The following is a 12,820-nucleotide window of genomic DNA, read 5'->3' as shown; positions in this document are numbered from 1 at the left end:
ATTTCTAGATGGTTTTTAGAGGCACTGAACCCATTCTTTGGGGTCAAAACATCAGAATACTTGAATAAGCAGCTGTAAATAGAAAAGAGGAACTAATCTAACTCTAAAGAACTTGCAAATTATTCCATACAGACACCAAGCCCATCTAAGTTGCTACAGCACAGTAGCTAGTCTCCATACAGACCAAGTCCTACATTTAAGTTGCTACAGTACATATCTATTTGTAACCTGAGCCATGAGAGGCCACAAACTGACGCTCTATATCCCTCCCAGGCAACACCAGCTGAAATTAAAACTACTGTTAATTGCCACAGATAAGTCAGGACCAGCCAACTGCACCCTTCTCTTGAGACCTGGATCTTGAAAATTATGATGCTTTTGCTAAATCTTGAAATCCTTTTTCCTTCTATGTTCCAACAGATCTCAAATGTAGTAGTTTTAATAAATTATCAGACACTAAGTTTCATTTTTCTTTCTGGATGTAAGTCTGTATATTTCGGGGGTATCTGACTTACCAATGAATCAGAAACAGTGCCATTCTAACTTAAGGGACTGCACACGAAGCATAATATGGAACAAAGATTATTAAATAGTCTATCTTTCCTGAAAAGAGATCCCTTCAGAGCAAGACAGCAAACTACACAGGCCAAATTTGTTTCATAAAGAACTGAGAGTTACTATCTGCATAAAAAATGCTTTAATAAAAATTCTCTCAAAAAAATGTCTCACTGTGAAAGCATGTTGTAGCTCTACTGTTAAAAACCCATTTTATTCTATAAGCTAGTGAGAAAAAGCCTGAAGGATTTTCTCCTAAATCTAATTTAAAAATTTCTCCCCTGACTGGCATGGTCTCTCTCACAGCAGCAGCAAACTGTGATCCTCAGAGAAGCAGAAGCAAGAAAAGAAAGAAGAGCTTTGTTTAAAAGGAGAAGACCACTTCCCTAAGATGCACTTCTCAATACTCTCCAGTATTTGCTTTTACTTATTAATTCACTTATAGCCCACTGGCCACAGCAGTCTGAAGTATTGCAGATGAATAGCTACACTTGGCCTAAACGAGAAAAGTCAGCTGACTTCAGTGCTGTTCCTGTGCTGATGTCTGCCTCAGCAAGACTCATCAGTTGATTAGGCTTATTACTGCAGAAATAAAGAAACTACTAACATTTAGATGCTAAGTTGTATACTGAGGGGATGTTTTCACTATGAATTAAATTAGGTTACTGAAAACAGGAGAGCTATAGTTGCATTATGGATTATAACTGAAGCACATATCCAAATATTTGCAATAGTTTATTCTAATACCATCTGTTTTGGCATTTAAAGTTATTACTTCATTTACCTCAGAACACCTCCAACAAGATGACTGCGTCTGCAGGCTAAGAATTAATCAAGAATAGAGAACTGAACAGACAACAGCCTCAGAATGAAGCATTTTCAGTCCAAATGAGCTCCAGACAAGGGATAACAGAAAATAAAATTATTCTTTTTCTATCCTGTGACATCCGATATTAGATAACGGTATCATGTGGGACCCTATCGAACACATGACCCTGACTTACCCTTTAGAAATAATGCTTACTCAACAGTTCGGCAAATCCTGCTTTTATACTGGTATTGCTCCAGAAATTCCCCATCTTTGCACTAAAGCTTGTGCAAAATCAGTAACAGCAATAATGGTAGAAACGCAGGTATAGACACGGTTTGCATTTTTAATGCCCAGTGTCTTGTCACAGCGAGTTTGGCTGGGAAGTCTTTTCACAAATTTGGCTGCACTGTACTTTCAACATCACTACTTCTTAATCACCTTCTCAGACTTCCCATCTCCATAACTAAGCTGCATTGCTGAGAAGACAATGCAGGATGCTTACAAAAAAAAAAAAAAAAAAAGAAATCTGTAAGTGTTAACTTCTTAAGACAGCAAGACATAGCACATACAAACATGCTACTGTTCTACATCAAAAAAATGAAATTGTACAATGGGTCTGGGGCCACCATTTTCTTCAAATAAAAGATACAGTTCAGATATTCAAAACCGACTGTGACTCTTCCATGAACTGCTGGTGGTAAAACTGGCCTGTTAGAACTCTAGTACTAAAAGTATATTAAAGAAAACTTACTCTGTACATCTAGGTATTTTGAAATAGGGCATACAAGGAACCAAAGACTTATTTTGTTAGTGGGTAAGACAACGAATCTTATCTCCAAATGTGTACTGTTACTTGCTGCTGAATGAAAGATCCTTGCACTGCATTTGATTCCATTATGCATTGAACATGATGCCTGCTTTCACTAATGGAAGAACAGTTGAATTCAGAATTCATACTAATGCAACACCCTAAAGAATTAACCTCACATATTCCTGAGAAGTTTGTTTTCACAGGCAGCATCAGAAATAGTGCAAGAAAATCTTAAGCAGCGCTGAAAAATAAAGCTGTCCTTAATGTCATTTTCTGCCCTCAACTCCAAAAAGAATGGCACCTAAGTTTGAAAAGGAGATCTTGTCCTTTGTTATCTTTAAATCCACTCTTACAAATCTTTTTCAGACATGCAATTAGTTTCCATTCAGCTGCAAGATGAAACATTAGCAGAAATCTTAATCAAACAATATTTTGAACAGCTGAATTTTCTAGCAAACAATTTTCTGGCAAAGAATGACATCAACATGAACACTGCTATTATGAAGTCATTAGCTAAGTATCATTAAATAAGCACTGACCTTACATTTCACACTAGTAAAGCCTTAAAATAGCACTGCTGCAGTCAGCGTATTTCAGACAGAAGCTTTGTTTAGTAAAACTAAACTTCACTGATGACTGAACTAGTGCTGAATGCACTTTAAATGCAAATGTCGCCAAAACCAAACCACATACAGTATTGTTTCAGAGACAATAGTTAAAATCTGCTCTCTGTCCTTTTATAATCTGCTATAACACTGGGAGGAGGAAGCTCCCATCAGTAAAAGGCTCAGTGCTACTGTTCTCATTGCTTTTATCACTGATGGAGCATCATTTGTGAAACGGTGAGCAGTTGTTCCCAAAATGATACTAAAAATAAAATCTATGAAGCATCCCTGACTTCAGTGACAAATTGATACGAACATTCTAATACATACCCCAGAGAGAAAATAAGTGAGCACAGTGACAACTGGGGCTGCACCATATTGTCCTGTCGCCATATGAACCAAACATACAATGACTGTAAAATAAGAACTTGTGTTAGAACTAAGAGCTCACAAAACCGTAACTGTTTCCTTCTCTTGGGTATGTGCTAGAAAACGTTTTTTATTATCTAATGAATTACTAAGTTTTTTTTCCAAGTGGACCCTCCACTTAATTTATCTAAAAGATGACAAAGAGATATTGAAGTAGTCATTTTGTTTGTTCTTAGCCAGTGCAAAGTTCTAATTTATTGCACACCTTCCATTTCCTGTCCTGAAAACAGGACATTGTGTGTCCTTGCACCTTACTGCACTTTTAACAGGGCTATTGAAGTGCCTCAAACTTTTTTTTTTTTAAATTTCAATGACTTGGTGTTGTTTTGGAAGGAAATGGGATGAGTTGAAAAGAATTACCAACCTCCACAGCTAGAAAACTGAAGCATAGAAATATTACAAGTTTACAGAATCCCCTAATTTCTAAGTACCTAGTTCAAATCAGGCCTAGGGCCTGACTTTTTCCAGCGGTATTAGAGTATCTGCAATTCTCATTAGCTTCAGATGGAGCTTTAACTGCTCACTAGTTCCACAAATCAGGCCCTTGTTTCAAACTGAATACCTGAAAAAGGAAGCACAAACAATTAGCCATCACTAATGGACACCCAGTGAAGTGACTTATTTAACGTCACAGAGAAATTCTGTGAAGCACTTAGTTTCAGTACACAATTCCCCAGATTACAGTCCACTACCATAACCACAAGACCATCTTCTTTTTACCAGATCTGTACCTCATTTGTGACATACTTTGCTAATTTCCACAGTGAATAAAACAAGTGTCCTACAGACAATAGCCTAATTAGCCATCTATTTCTTGCACTGAATACTTTACAATGGTGGTTATGCAGTAGCAGTCCCACTTAAAAGAAAAAAAAACCCCAAACACTCAAAATGTAAATCAGATGGAGTTTTTGTGTTGGTTTTTTTTTTTTTTTTTTTTTTTTTTCCTCTGAGAGCTACTGTAGCTCTTATCTTGGAGGTGTAACACTGTAATAGGCTATGTGAAGCAGACAAAGGTATTCACTCTCTTTGGCAGAAGAAGCTGAACTGAAACCCTCAGCCTTCCTGACTACTGACCAACATAGTTTCCAAAAAGCTGAAAGTTTTTTTCATGCATGTCATCATCTTAAGCCACAGAAATTTAGGGGAATATGGCCAACTTCTGCTTGTTTTTATTTCAGAGAGGTATCTAACATGGCAAGAACACAAACAGTGCCATATTCTTGATCCAAAGCAATGGTTACCTTCTTCCAGGTGACTTACCAGCAACATCCGTCCTGTCTTGCAGGAAAAAGAAATCCCACACCCCAGAATCTATATACTATAAAAACAAGTAGCACTGATGAGATCTTCATTAATGGTTTGCATATAAAAAGTAGTCAGGAGATAAGAGAGGACAGAAAATGTTCACTGGATCTGTTCACCTGACTTAAAAGGTTTAACTACAGAATAAAATACAGCACAAGACACTTCCAGTCAGGATTTCACCCCAAGGCCATGTTCCAAAAATGATAAATGCTGAGGCCTTTAAGTCAGTACAGAGCAGGGAAGTCTTTCCTATTCTTTCCATGGCACAGACAATGTAAGCGAGAACCAGAGGAATGCAACAAGTCACTGCTGCATTCAAAGGCATTTTGAGACAACTTCTGACACTGTGCGACAGAAAGACTCCGAGACAGGTAATAGCTCTGCATATGCTGCAACCTTACTACTATTCCTTTTAAAAAGTCATTTCTAAACACCTTTTGCTAGAAAGATGTTAATCATTTTTCAAGTTTTCCCATAGAAGTGTCTGAAGAGCCAATTAACTCACAGGGGGAGCCACCTACCCCATTTTCTCTAGGAAAGTTAAACCCATGTGCAATTCCTATGTAGCTACCATACAACCAAAAGTGAGATGAAACCATGAAAACCCAAACCGCAACTTAGAGGATGAAGACATCGCTCAGTCTGGAGAAGCAACTCTTATTGCAAGCTGTTAGCGAGGAGTAATCCACAGCGACAGAAGAGAAGCCAACCCAGCCTGCCTGTGCCTGCGGTGTCCTGGTGTTAACCAGGTCTCAGCCCGGCCTGTGTGGCTACGCTCACCTCGATGGCTAAAGGAAGTGGGGAACGCAGGCGAGGAGCCGGGCTGGCCCGGCGAGAACCCCTTTGGCGAGGAGGGAGGTAACCCTCCCCTACCCCACGCCAGAGGCGGGCACCGACGGCGGAAAAACCCCTGCCCCAAGCGCTCCTCCTGGGCACCGTCACCACCGCTTCGGCCTTCTCTCCCCACCGGGGCCTGCACGCCGCCAGGGACCCCAGGCCGGGCTCGTGTAAAGGGTGGCAGGAGACCCCCGCCTGCCCGCCCTCCCGCAGGCCCCGCCGTCCCCCCTCCTCCCGGCGGCGCAGGGCAGCGGACAAACGGGATGGAGAGGGGAGGAGGGGCGGCGGCAGCACCAAGGCCGAAGGGGCGCGAGGAGGGGGCCGGGCTTCACCTCGGGCCGTCTCGGTGGGGTAGAGCTTCTGGGCCTTGCCGAGGAAGCGGAGGGCGCGGTCGCGGTTGCCGGCCTCCAGCGCCTCCCGCGCGATCCCGATGCACTTCTCGGCCTCGTCCCGGTTCCCCTCCATGAGCTTCTCCTTCCGCCGCCTCCGGCCGCCGCAGCGCAGAGAGAAGGGGCCTGAAGCCAGAGCGGAGTCGGGCGGGGCGGGGCGAGGAGAGGAGCGGGTGAGAGGGCGAGCAGGTGGGGGGGCTCCCTTCACTCCGCAGGGCTCATCCCGCCGCGCCGCTCCGGTACCCGCAGCCCCAGCGCGGCGCCCGGCCCCGGCAGCCAGTCCGGCCCGCCGCCTGCTTCCGGGGCACCACCGCGCATGCGCCGCCGCCCCTGGCCGGGGACGCCCCGCCCGCCCCGCGGCTCCCTCCAGCAGCGGTCCCGGTCCCGGTCCGCGCCGCAGCAGGCGCCGGGCTCGGCCCGCACGGGAGCGCCGCTCGCCCGCGGGGTCCCGCCGCCGCCTGGCAGCAGCCCGCAGGAGCCAGCTGCGATGGAAAAGTACCGGGCGGGCCGCTGGCCGTGTGCTGGCGCTGCACTGCGGCCCGGGGAGCAGCGCACCGGCCCGGCCTGCCGCGGCCTCCTGGAGCCGCACGGATGAGAAAGGAGCCCGCGCGCTGCCGTTTACAGGGCACTAACCGTGCTGTGAGGCGCTCGTTAGCACCACACCTTGTAACCGCTCACTACCCCTAGCAACCTCCGTTACACCCTGCCCAGGGCTGCGTCGCTGGGAGGAAAGCCCCGCAGCACCCCAGGACGAGCGCAGTTAATGCCGGTCTAACCGACATTTAAAATCTGGGTCAGCACCTTCCAGCTGCAGCAGAGGCCGTTACTGGAGAGAGGCCAAAAGACAGACCAGCTTGTTCAGTGCAGAAGCATCTTAACCAGAAGGATTTCACAGCTAGAGCAGAGCTTCCCTCCAGCCGCGGGAAGCAGTGGTGACAGCACCTCCTGCCTCCCCCGAAGGACAGGATTTCCCCTGCCACAACAACAGGCAGGCCTTCTCCTCGAGGAGCGACCACACAGGGAGCTGGGGAAGCACAGCTGAAGGAGATGCTGCTGTGAGGACGCTAGCGTACAGCAGGAGTTACAACTGTAACGCTCCATCCTCAAACCCCAATTGTGTAGTTTAGCCTCTCATCGCTACAAGGTTTCTGAGAAACAGAAAGCAAATGCTTGCCACTTTAGCTCCCTGCAGCCAGCAGAGGCAGAGCCCATTTGACTGCTACTGTGGAAGCAGGTTTTAGACTTTTCCTCAAAGTCCACAGCCTGTGAGCCAGCAGAGGCTGCTGCAGCACAGCCCCCGCTTTCATGGATGCCTCCCCCTGATCTTTCACAAGAAGAAACAGCGAGGGGTCAGGCCCTACCCTAAAGAAAAATCAACTGCAGTTGTGGATTTTCAACATCCATTCACTTTACCTTCTTTTTCCTTTATGATAGACCCCTTCCCTCTGTAGAGGCTGACATCAAGTAAAACTGGCCTTAAATAGCACCAGCCTTACACCTGCCCTGCTAAAGGCCACTGTCACACCACACTTCACAAGAACATACCTTTGGAGGATAAAGCCCATGTGAAATAAAACCATTTCACTTGACGATATTTACCAAGCACAGCATTCCAGGAGGGTGTTTCCAGATAGCCCAAGCACAGCTGGTAGAACTGTCAGAGCTGCATGTTTTTAGAATGACTTTTCAAGAGCTGTGTAGTGAAGATCAACTATTTTTTCAGTTAGACAACTGACAATCAGTCTTGATATAACATTTATTGAATATTTCCACTCTAGTGGATGAAAAGTCTGTACAAAACCAAACATTTCCTTTACTTAAACCAATCTAAAAACAGTCAGCTCAATCAAAACCCACTACAAATACAATAGCTTCTTTGAAGCCATGGTAACACTTAAATACGGTTAAGACTTCAATGCAGAAATTTGGTTTGTTAGAAAGCTCAAGGGAGCTTTAGCTTCTCAAAGTTACAAAAAGGCAAAATTGTGTTTCACAGATACAGTCCACTGGAATCACCAACACTGGACAATTAAGTACTTAGAGTCCTGAGATAACAAGGAATCCTGGTATCCTTTAGACAGTTTTCTGTTGTCCTTTCTTTCCAATGAGAGACTTGTGGATATGTGGTATTACACCTAAGGAAGAGCAACAGTTAAGACCATGTTATTTATCTTGAACAATTTTCCTAGAGTTTGCACCCCCCACTCCCCAAAAAGAGACAGCATTAAGCAACCTCTAGTCTGTTATGAGTTCTTGCCACCCAACTCATCACCAACAGTTAGCAAGCAATTTACATACCACCACCAGCAATTGTTGCCTTAATGAGAGAGTCCAATTCTTCATCTCCTCTAATTGCAAGCTGCAAGTGACGAGGAGTGATACGTTTCACTTTCAAGTCTTTGGATGCATTTCCTGCCAGCTCAAGAACCTGAGGACAGGACCATTTTTAAACTGAGTTACAAGTCAAGCAAGACCCACTGCACAGCCTTAGCTATTTCACTCTCTACACCAAACACAGTACAGGTGACACCAAGAGAGTAAATGATTTTGAACCCTTTTGAAAGGGTTCCTCCTTTGGAGCTCTGCATTTAGTTTTCCCCAAGAACAAAATAAGTGTTTTACAGCAGATACAACACGCTGCAATGGCACACTTAACAAAATACTTCACCCTTCCATCTTTCCTGTAAGTCCCAGCCATTTATCTGAACAAAAGGCAGAGAAAAAGGTCCATGCATATTTCACAGGCTCCTGATAATGAATGCACTTAAAACTGGCTCAAAGCAAGTGAAGAATTCACAGTCCAGTCCAAACTGGCAAAATACAGTAGGCTATGGTCACTATGCCATTTTGGAGTTGACCAACTTGCTTACACCCCTTGCAAGAGCTTTACCTCAGCTGTCAAGTACTCCAGGATTGCTGCGCTATACACAGCAGCTGTGGCTCCTACACGCCCATGGCTGGTAGTCCTAGACTTCAGATGCCTGTGGATGCGGCCAACAGGGAACTGGAAAAATAACAGAAATACGAATAGGCTGTGACAACAGAGACATAAAAAGAAAACCACTAGTCTAAACCACATGCTGTGTAACAGAATCCCAGTGGCAGAAGTACAGACTACACTTCACCACTTGAGAATCCAGCTAACGACACCGTATGCCAAGTTCACATCAGCAGCTTCACAGTTCTAACCACAAGCAGTAGCAACACCAAGAGGGGAGTTCTCTTCCCTCCTGCACAGATACGCAAAAGGTCTAAAAATAGCCAAGCCAAATATTAACAGACTCAAGGATCAAACAGATTCTTACACCATTCTGGACAATAGAAAGAAGACAGACTGTGCTGGTTTCACAAGTTACACCAACCAAGAGATGAAAGGCCAACTCCACTTTCATTTGCCCATGCCCCACTCCCTGCTCACCTGCAATCCAGCCCGCTGAGAACGGGACACCGCTTTGGTCTTGGTCTTTCCAGAGTCCTTCCCAGCTTTACCACCAGCCTAGCAGAGAGAAGAGGTGTGTCAGAGATGTGTAAGAGCTGACGCACTCGCCCCCCTCCTCCCATCAGGGCCACCCCATCTGCCAGGGACGCTGGCCAAGGAGCCGCGCGGCGCCAGCGCCCCACCGCGCATGCGCTCCCGCTCCCCCTCCCCCACCCTCCCCTCCCGCAGGGCGCCACGCGCGACACCAAGGCGCGTGCGCGCTGCGCGTTACACCTAGCGGCACAGGCCGCTCTCCGGGCGCATGCGCGGCCGCCACTCCCTCTCCCCGGCGGCACCACTGCGCGTGCGAGCCCCCCCCTCCCCGCTTCTCGTTCTCCCGCCCCCACCGGCAGGTAACGCGCCTGCCGGCGCGCGCCGCCCGGGCTCCCCTGCCCCGCGCGCGCTCCCACCTCGCCCCAACGGCCGTGCCACCTCGATCCCTGCCAACCTCCCTCGGCTGCCCGGCCACCCGCCCCTACCCGAGAGGCCCCCAACCCCCGCGGCTCCTTACCATCGCGAACCGGACCGCAGCGCCGCGCAGGGGCTGACAAAGGAGGAGAGCGTCCCGTACACACCGAGCCCGGGCGACAACACCGACCTGCGCCAACCCGCCGCGATTCAAACTGCGCCCGCTCCCGCCTTCCCCCGGCGCTTTATAACCGCCGAGCGTGCCTACATCCGGGAACCCCAGCCTCGCCTCCAGCCAATGGCTGTGGGCAGAGGCGGGCCGCTTTGCCCTAGCGACAACCAATGGCGGGCCGGGGCGGTGCCGACCTCGCGATGCGGCGACGGGGAAGGCCCCGCCTCTTTTTAAAGAGACAGGCGTCTGTTGGGGGGGCATTGTGACGGCCCGGGAAAGCAGCGAGGGCGGGGGGCTGAGTCACGAGGGTCGCCGCCCGTCCCGGCTGTGTTGGCCGCGGTCTGCCCTGGTGCCGCTGGCCAACGCCACGGCTCTGCCTCATGTCCCCCGGTCGAGCTGCCTGGCCCGTCCCCCAGGCCCCCTTCCGCCCTCTGCCGTTATTTCAGGGGGACGGAGGCGCGGTCCCTGTACGTTCTGGCCCGGGGACGCGCTCCCGCGGCGCCGGTGCTGCTTCGGGTGTGGCGGGGCGCCTCCCGCGGAGGAGCGGACCGCCCGTCATGAGGGCGGAGGAGTCGCTTCCCGAGTCCCCGATAGCGGGTCTCGGCCTCTGAGAGCTAAAGTCAGACGGAAATAAAGTAAAAATTAAAAAAAAAAAACAACGTACCTGCAGCGGGCTGCGACCTGACCCTGCCGCCCGAGGGGCCAACCGCCCGGCCGTCGCCTCAGGCTGCGGGCGGCCCTGCTCGGAGACCGCGCTGTCGGCCCTCCGGCAGCCGCACGCCCCCCCGCGCCAACGGCCGCCCGGCCCGCAAAACCGAGGCGTGAGGGCCGGGTCTTGCCGGCCCAACTGCCCCCCGCCCCCAGCCCGCCCAGGGGGAGAGACCTGGCTGTCGCCTCAGGGAAACGCCGTGAGGGCCGCAGCCGCGCAGGCCGGGGATGGGTTGTCGGGGCTCGGTGGGATCAGCGGCGGCAGAAGTCACCGAGTGCCCCAACTCGTTTATTAGGGGTTATTTATTGCCAAGTCCCTTTCCTGTAGCGAGCCTAGCTCTGCCTCGCCTTTTACTCAAGTTGCTTTAGATCTGCTGCGCTGCCAGTTGAAGCCTTCCCCAATAAAGTTAATGGACTTAGCGCACAGAGCACCTCAGGAGCAGGCTGAAGGAGATTAGGTCCCGCGCTGGGGATGAGGAGCTGTTAACATTAGCGAAGACACAGGCCTGCCCAGTGCTATTGGAACGAGGATGAAGTCACATCTACTCTTCATGATGCTGAGGGCAGGGAAGTGCACGGCTGACAACTCCACACATGTGCACTGCTTTTTATTTTTACCTCTGTCTTATGCAAGAGATGCATGATTGCCAAGGGCAACCCTGCCTCAGACCCACTTCTCTCACTGGGTATTTCACAAACTGTGGTTAAAAACTGTTCATCATTAATTTGATTCTGAGTATAACGTTTAATTAGTGCAGTGCAGATGTCTTCAGCTTGGGCACTTCAAATCCTTACCTATATTTCCCTGAAATGAAGCTGTAGCCACCTCCCTTTTTTTTTTTTTAAGGTGCGATTTTCAATACAGCAGCATCCTTATTTCTACTTGAAAAAAAAAAAAAAAAAGGCAGGCTAGCCATTTAACCTCAGAGCTCAGTTGGAGATGTTCTCAGTTAATCTACCTCTTTCAACTCCAAAAAAAAGGGAACAATTCATTGTGCTATTCCAAAACACCATAGATCTTGGTTATCTGAGAGACACCTGAGTCATCTGAGTATGCAACAAGCTCAGGGAGAAACCTTGGCCTTTCAGTGGCTGAATGGCTCTTCAGAGGGAAGACTAGCTCAATTTGTCACGTGCTTTACCAATCTAATCACAAAACCACTACTTTAGTAGGCATTAATGTTTGTATTTCCTTTACCTTCCTATCAAAAGGTCCCAAGTGTGATGAGTAGTCTTACAGACGTTTAATGGGAGATAGAGCTGAGCATAAAGTTGTCATGAGGATACTCTCCTTGCCATAACTTTTCCATTTTCTTCAGGTCTACAACAAGCAAAATACTCAGAGCTCTAAGATAGGAGGGTACATGCTGATTTCTAGAGCTCCTCTTCAAGGTTTTTTCAGCTGTTTACTGAAATAGTAAAGATTTAAAACTTTGTGGCCCTTCTGCTCCTACGGCTGACTGCAAATACTTGGTCCCCTGGTTACAAAGGACCCTCTGCTTGAGCCTCCAGACAGCTCAAGGCCACATCCTCAAAGCCTTCAACACCCAAGTTCCAGCTGGGGCGTTTTGTGCTCGCTGCTCCTGCTCCAGGGAAGGGAGACCTACTTCCAGACGCACGCACAGAGAGGCAGGACTGAACTGAGAGCAGACACTCCTACATGCAGGAATCTGGCGGTTTGTTTTTATGTAACTGTCTGGTGCCTATGTCTATTTGAAGCATTAGTTGTTTATGCTCTCCTTCAGCGAGCAAGGAGATAAGAGGTTTTGGGTTTTTTAAAGTTTAAAAACAAACCTCAAAATTCTACAGAAGCCTGCAGAAGTTAAGATTTTGTTCAACTTGGTGTTTTAAAAATTATTTCTGTCCAAAGTGCCTACAGCAAGGATCCATTTGCCCTTTTCCTTATAGGGAAGAGAAGCCAAGTTATGGGCCGTAAGACCCTGTGGGAACAGCATTCAATATGTAGGAGGAGAAAAATTGAATTTTCTCCCTGATTTCTGTCCACTGAAGTGCTAGGAAGCGGAACAAAAAGGCCTCCTACCAGATGGAGATAATCCTGACCACAGATGTTCCCTGCTTCCCACGTGAGCTTCCCCGACAGCTCATGTCATCTGCATGCTTTCAGCCGCTCAGGGCTCCTTAAGGCTAGGATTACGTGGGCAAGGCAGCCTAACACCAAAGGTTAAGTTATCGCAAAAGTCTATATTTACCATGGTTTTACCCAGGTTAGGGACATGTCAAGTAGAGTGCATGAAACAAGCATCAGATCACCCTACGCTAGCTAACAAGGCTCTAACAAGCACAGCCTG

General features: G+C 48.2%; 2 protein-coding genes across 3 annotated transcripts in view; both read right to left on the bottom strand.

Annotated features, from left to right (window-relative positions):
- Positions 1-6,032, bottom strand: part of DNAJB14 (DnaJ heat shock protein family (Hsp40) member B14) — a 28,206-nt gene extending 22,174 nt beyond the window's left edge. Inside the window, exons 1-2 of one of the 2 annotated variants that reach the window (XM_086747630.1) lie at positions 5,689-5,816; positions 3,643-3,773 (exon numbers count right to left, since the gene is read on the bottom strand). Coding sequence is in view for 1 of the 2 variants with exons in the window: in XM_086747629.1 (XP_086603755.1) it covers positions 5,689-5,821 (133 nt within the window). In the remaining variant the exon portion in view is untranslated. Of the gene's footprint in view, positions 1-3,642; positions 3,774-5,688 lie in introns of both variants that reach the window. The other variant, XM_086747629.1, reaches the window with a different exon arrangement.
- A 1,455-nt stretch (positions 6,033-7,487) lies between these two features.
- H2AZ1 (H2A.Z variant histone 1) lies at positions 7,488-10,064 on the bottom strand. The gene is made up of 5 exons (XM_086746752.1): positions 9,735-10,064; positions 9,164-9,241; positions 8,636-8,749; positions 8,044-8,173; positions 7,488-7,880 (listed from the first exon to the last, which is right to left on the bottom strand). Exons 1-5 carry the CDS (start codon positions 10,062-10,064, stop codon positions 7,819-7,821), a joined length of 714 nt encoding a protein of 237 aa, XP_086602878.1. The 3' UTR covers positions 7,488-7,818.
- Positions 10,065-12,820: the final 2,756 nt, after the last annotated feature.

Source organism: Chlamydotis macqueenii, chromosome 4, assembly GCF_036417535.1.
Source record: "Chlamydotis macqueenii isolate bChlMac1 chromosome 4, bChlMac1.mat, whole genome shotgun sequence".
Taxonomy (NCBI): domain Eukaryota; kingdom Metazoa; phylum Chordata; class Aves; order Otidiformes; family Otididae; genus Chlamydotis; species Chlamydotis macqueenii.
This window is presented reverse-complemented; position numbering and strand designations above follow the sequence as displayed.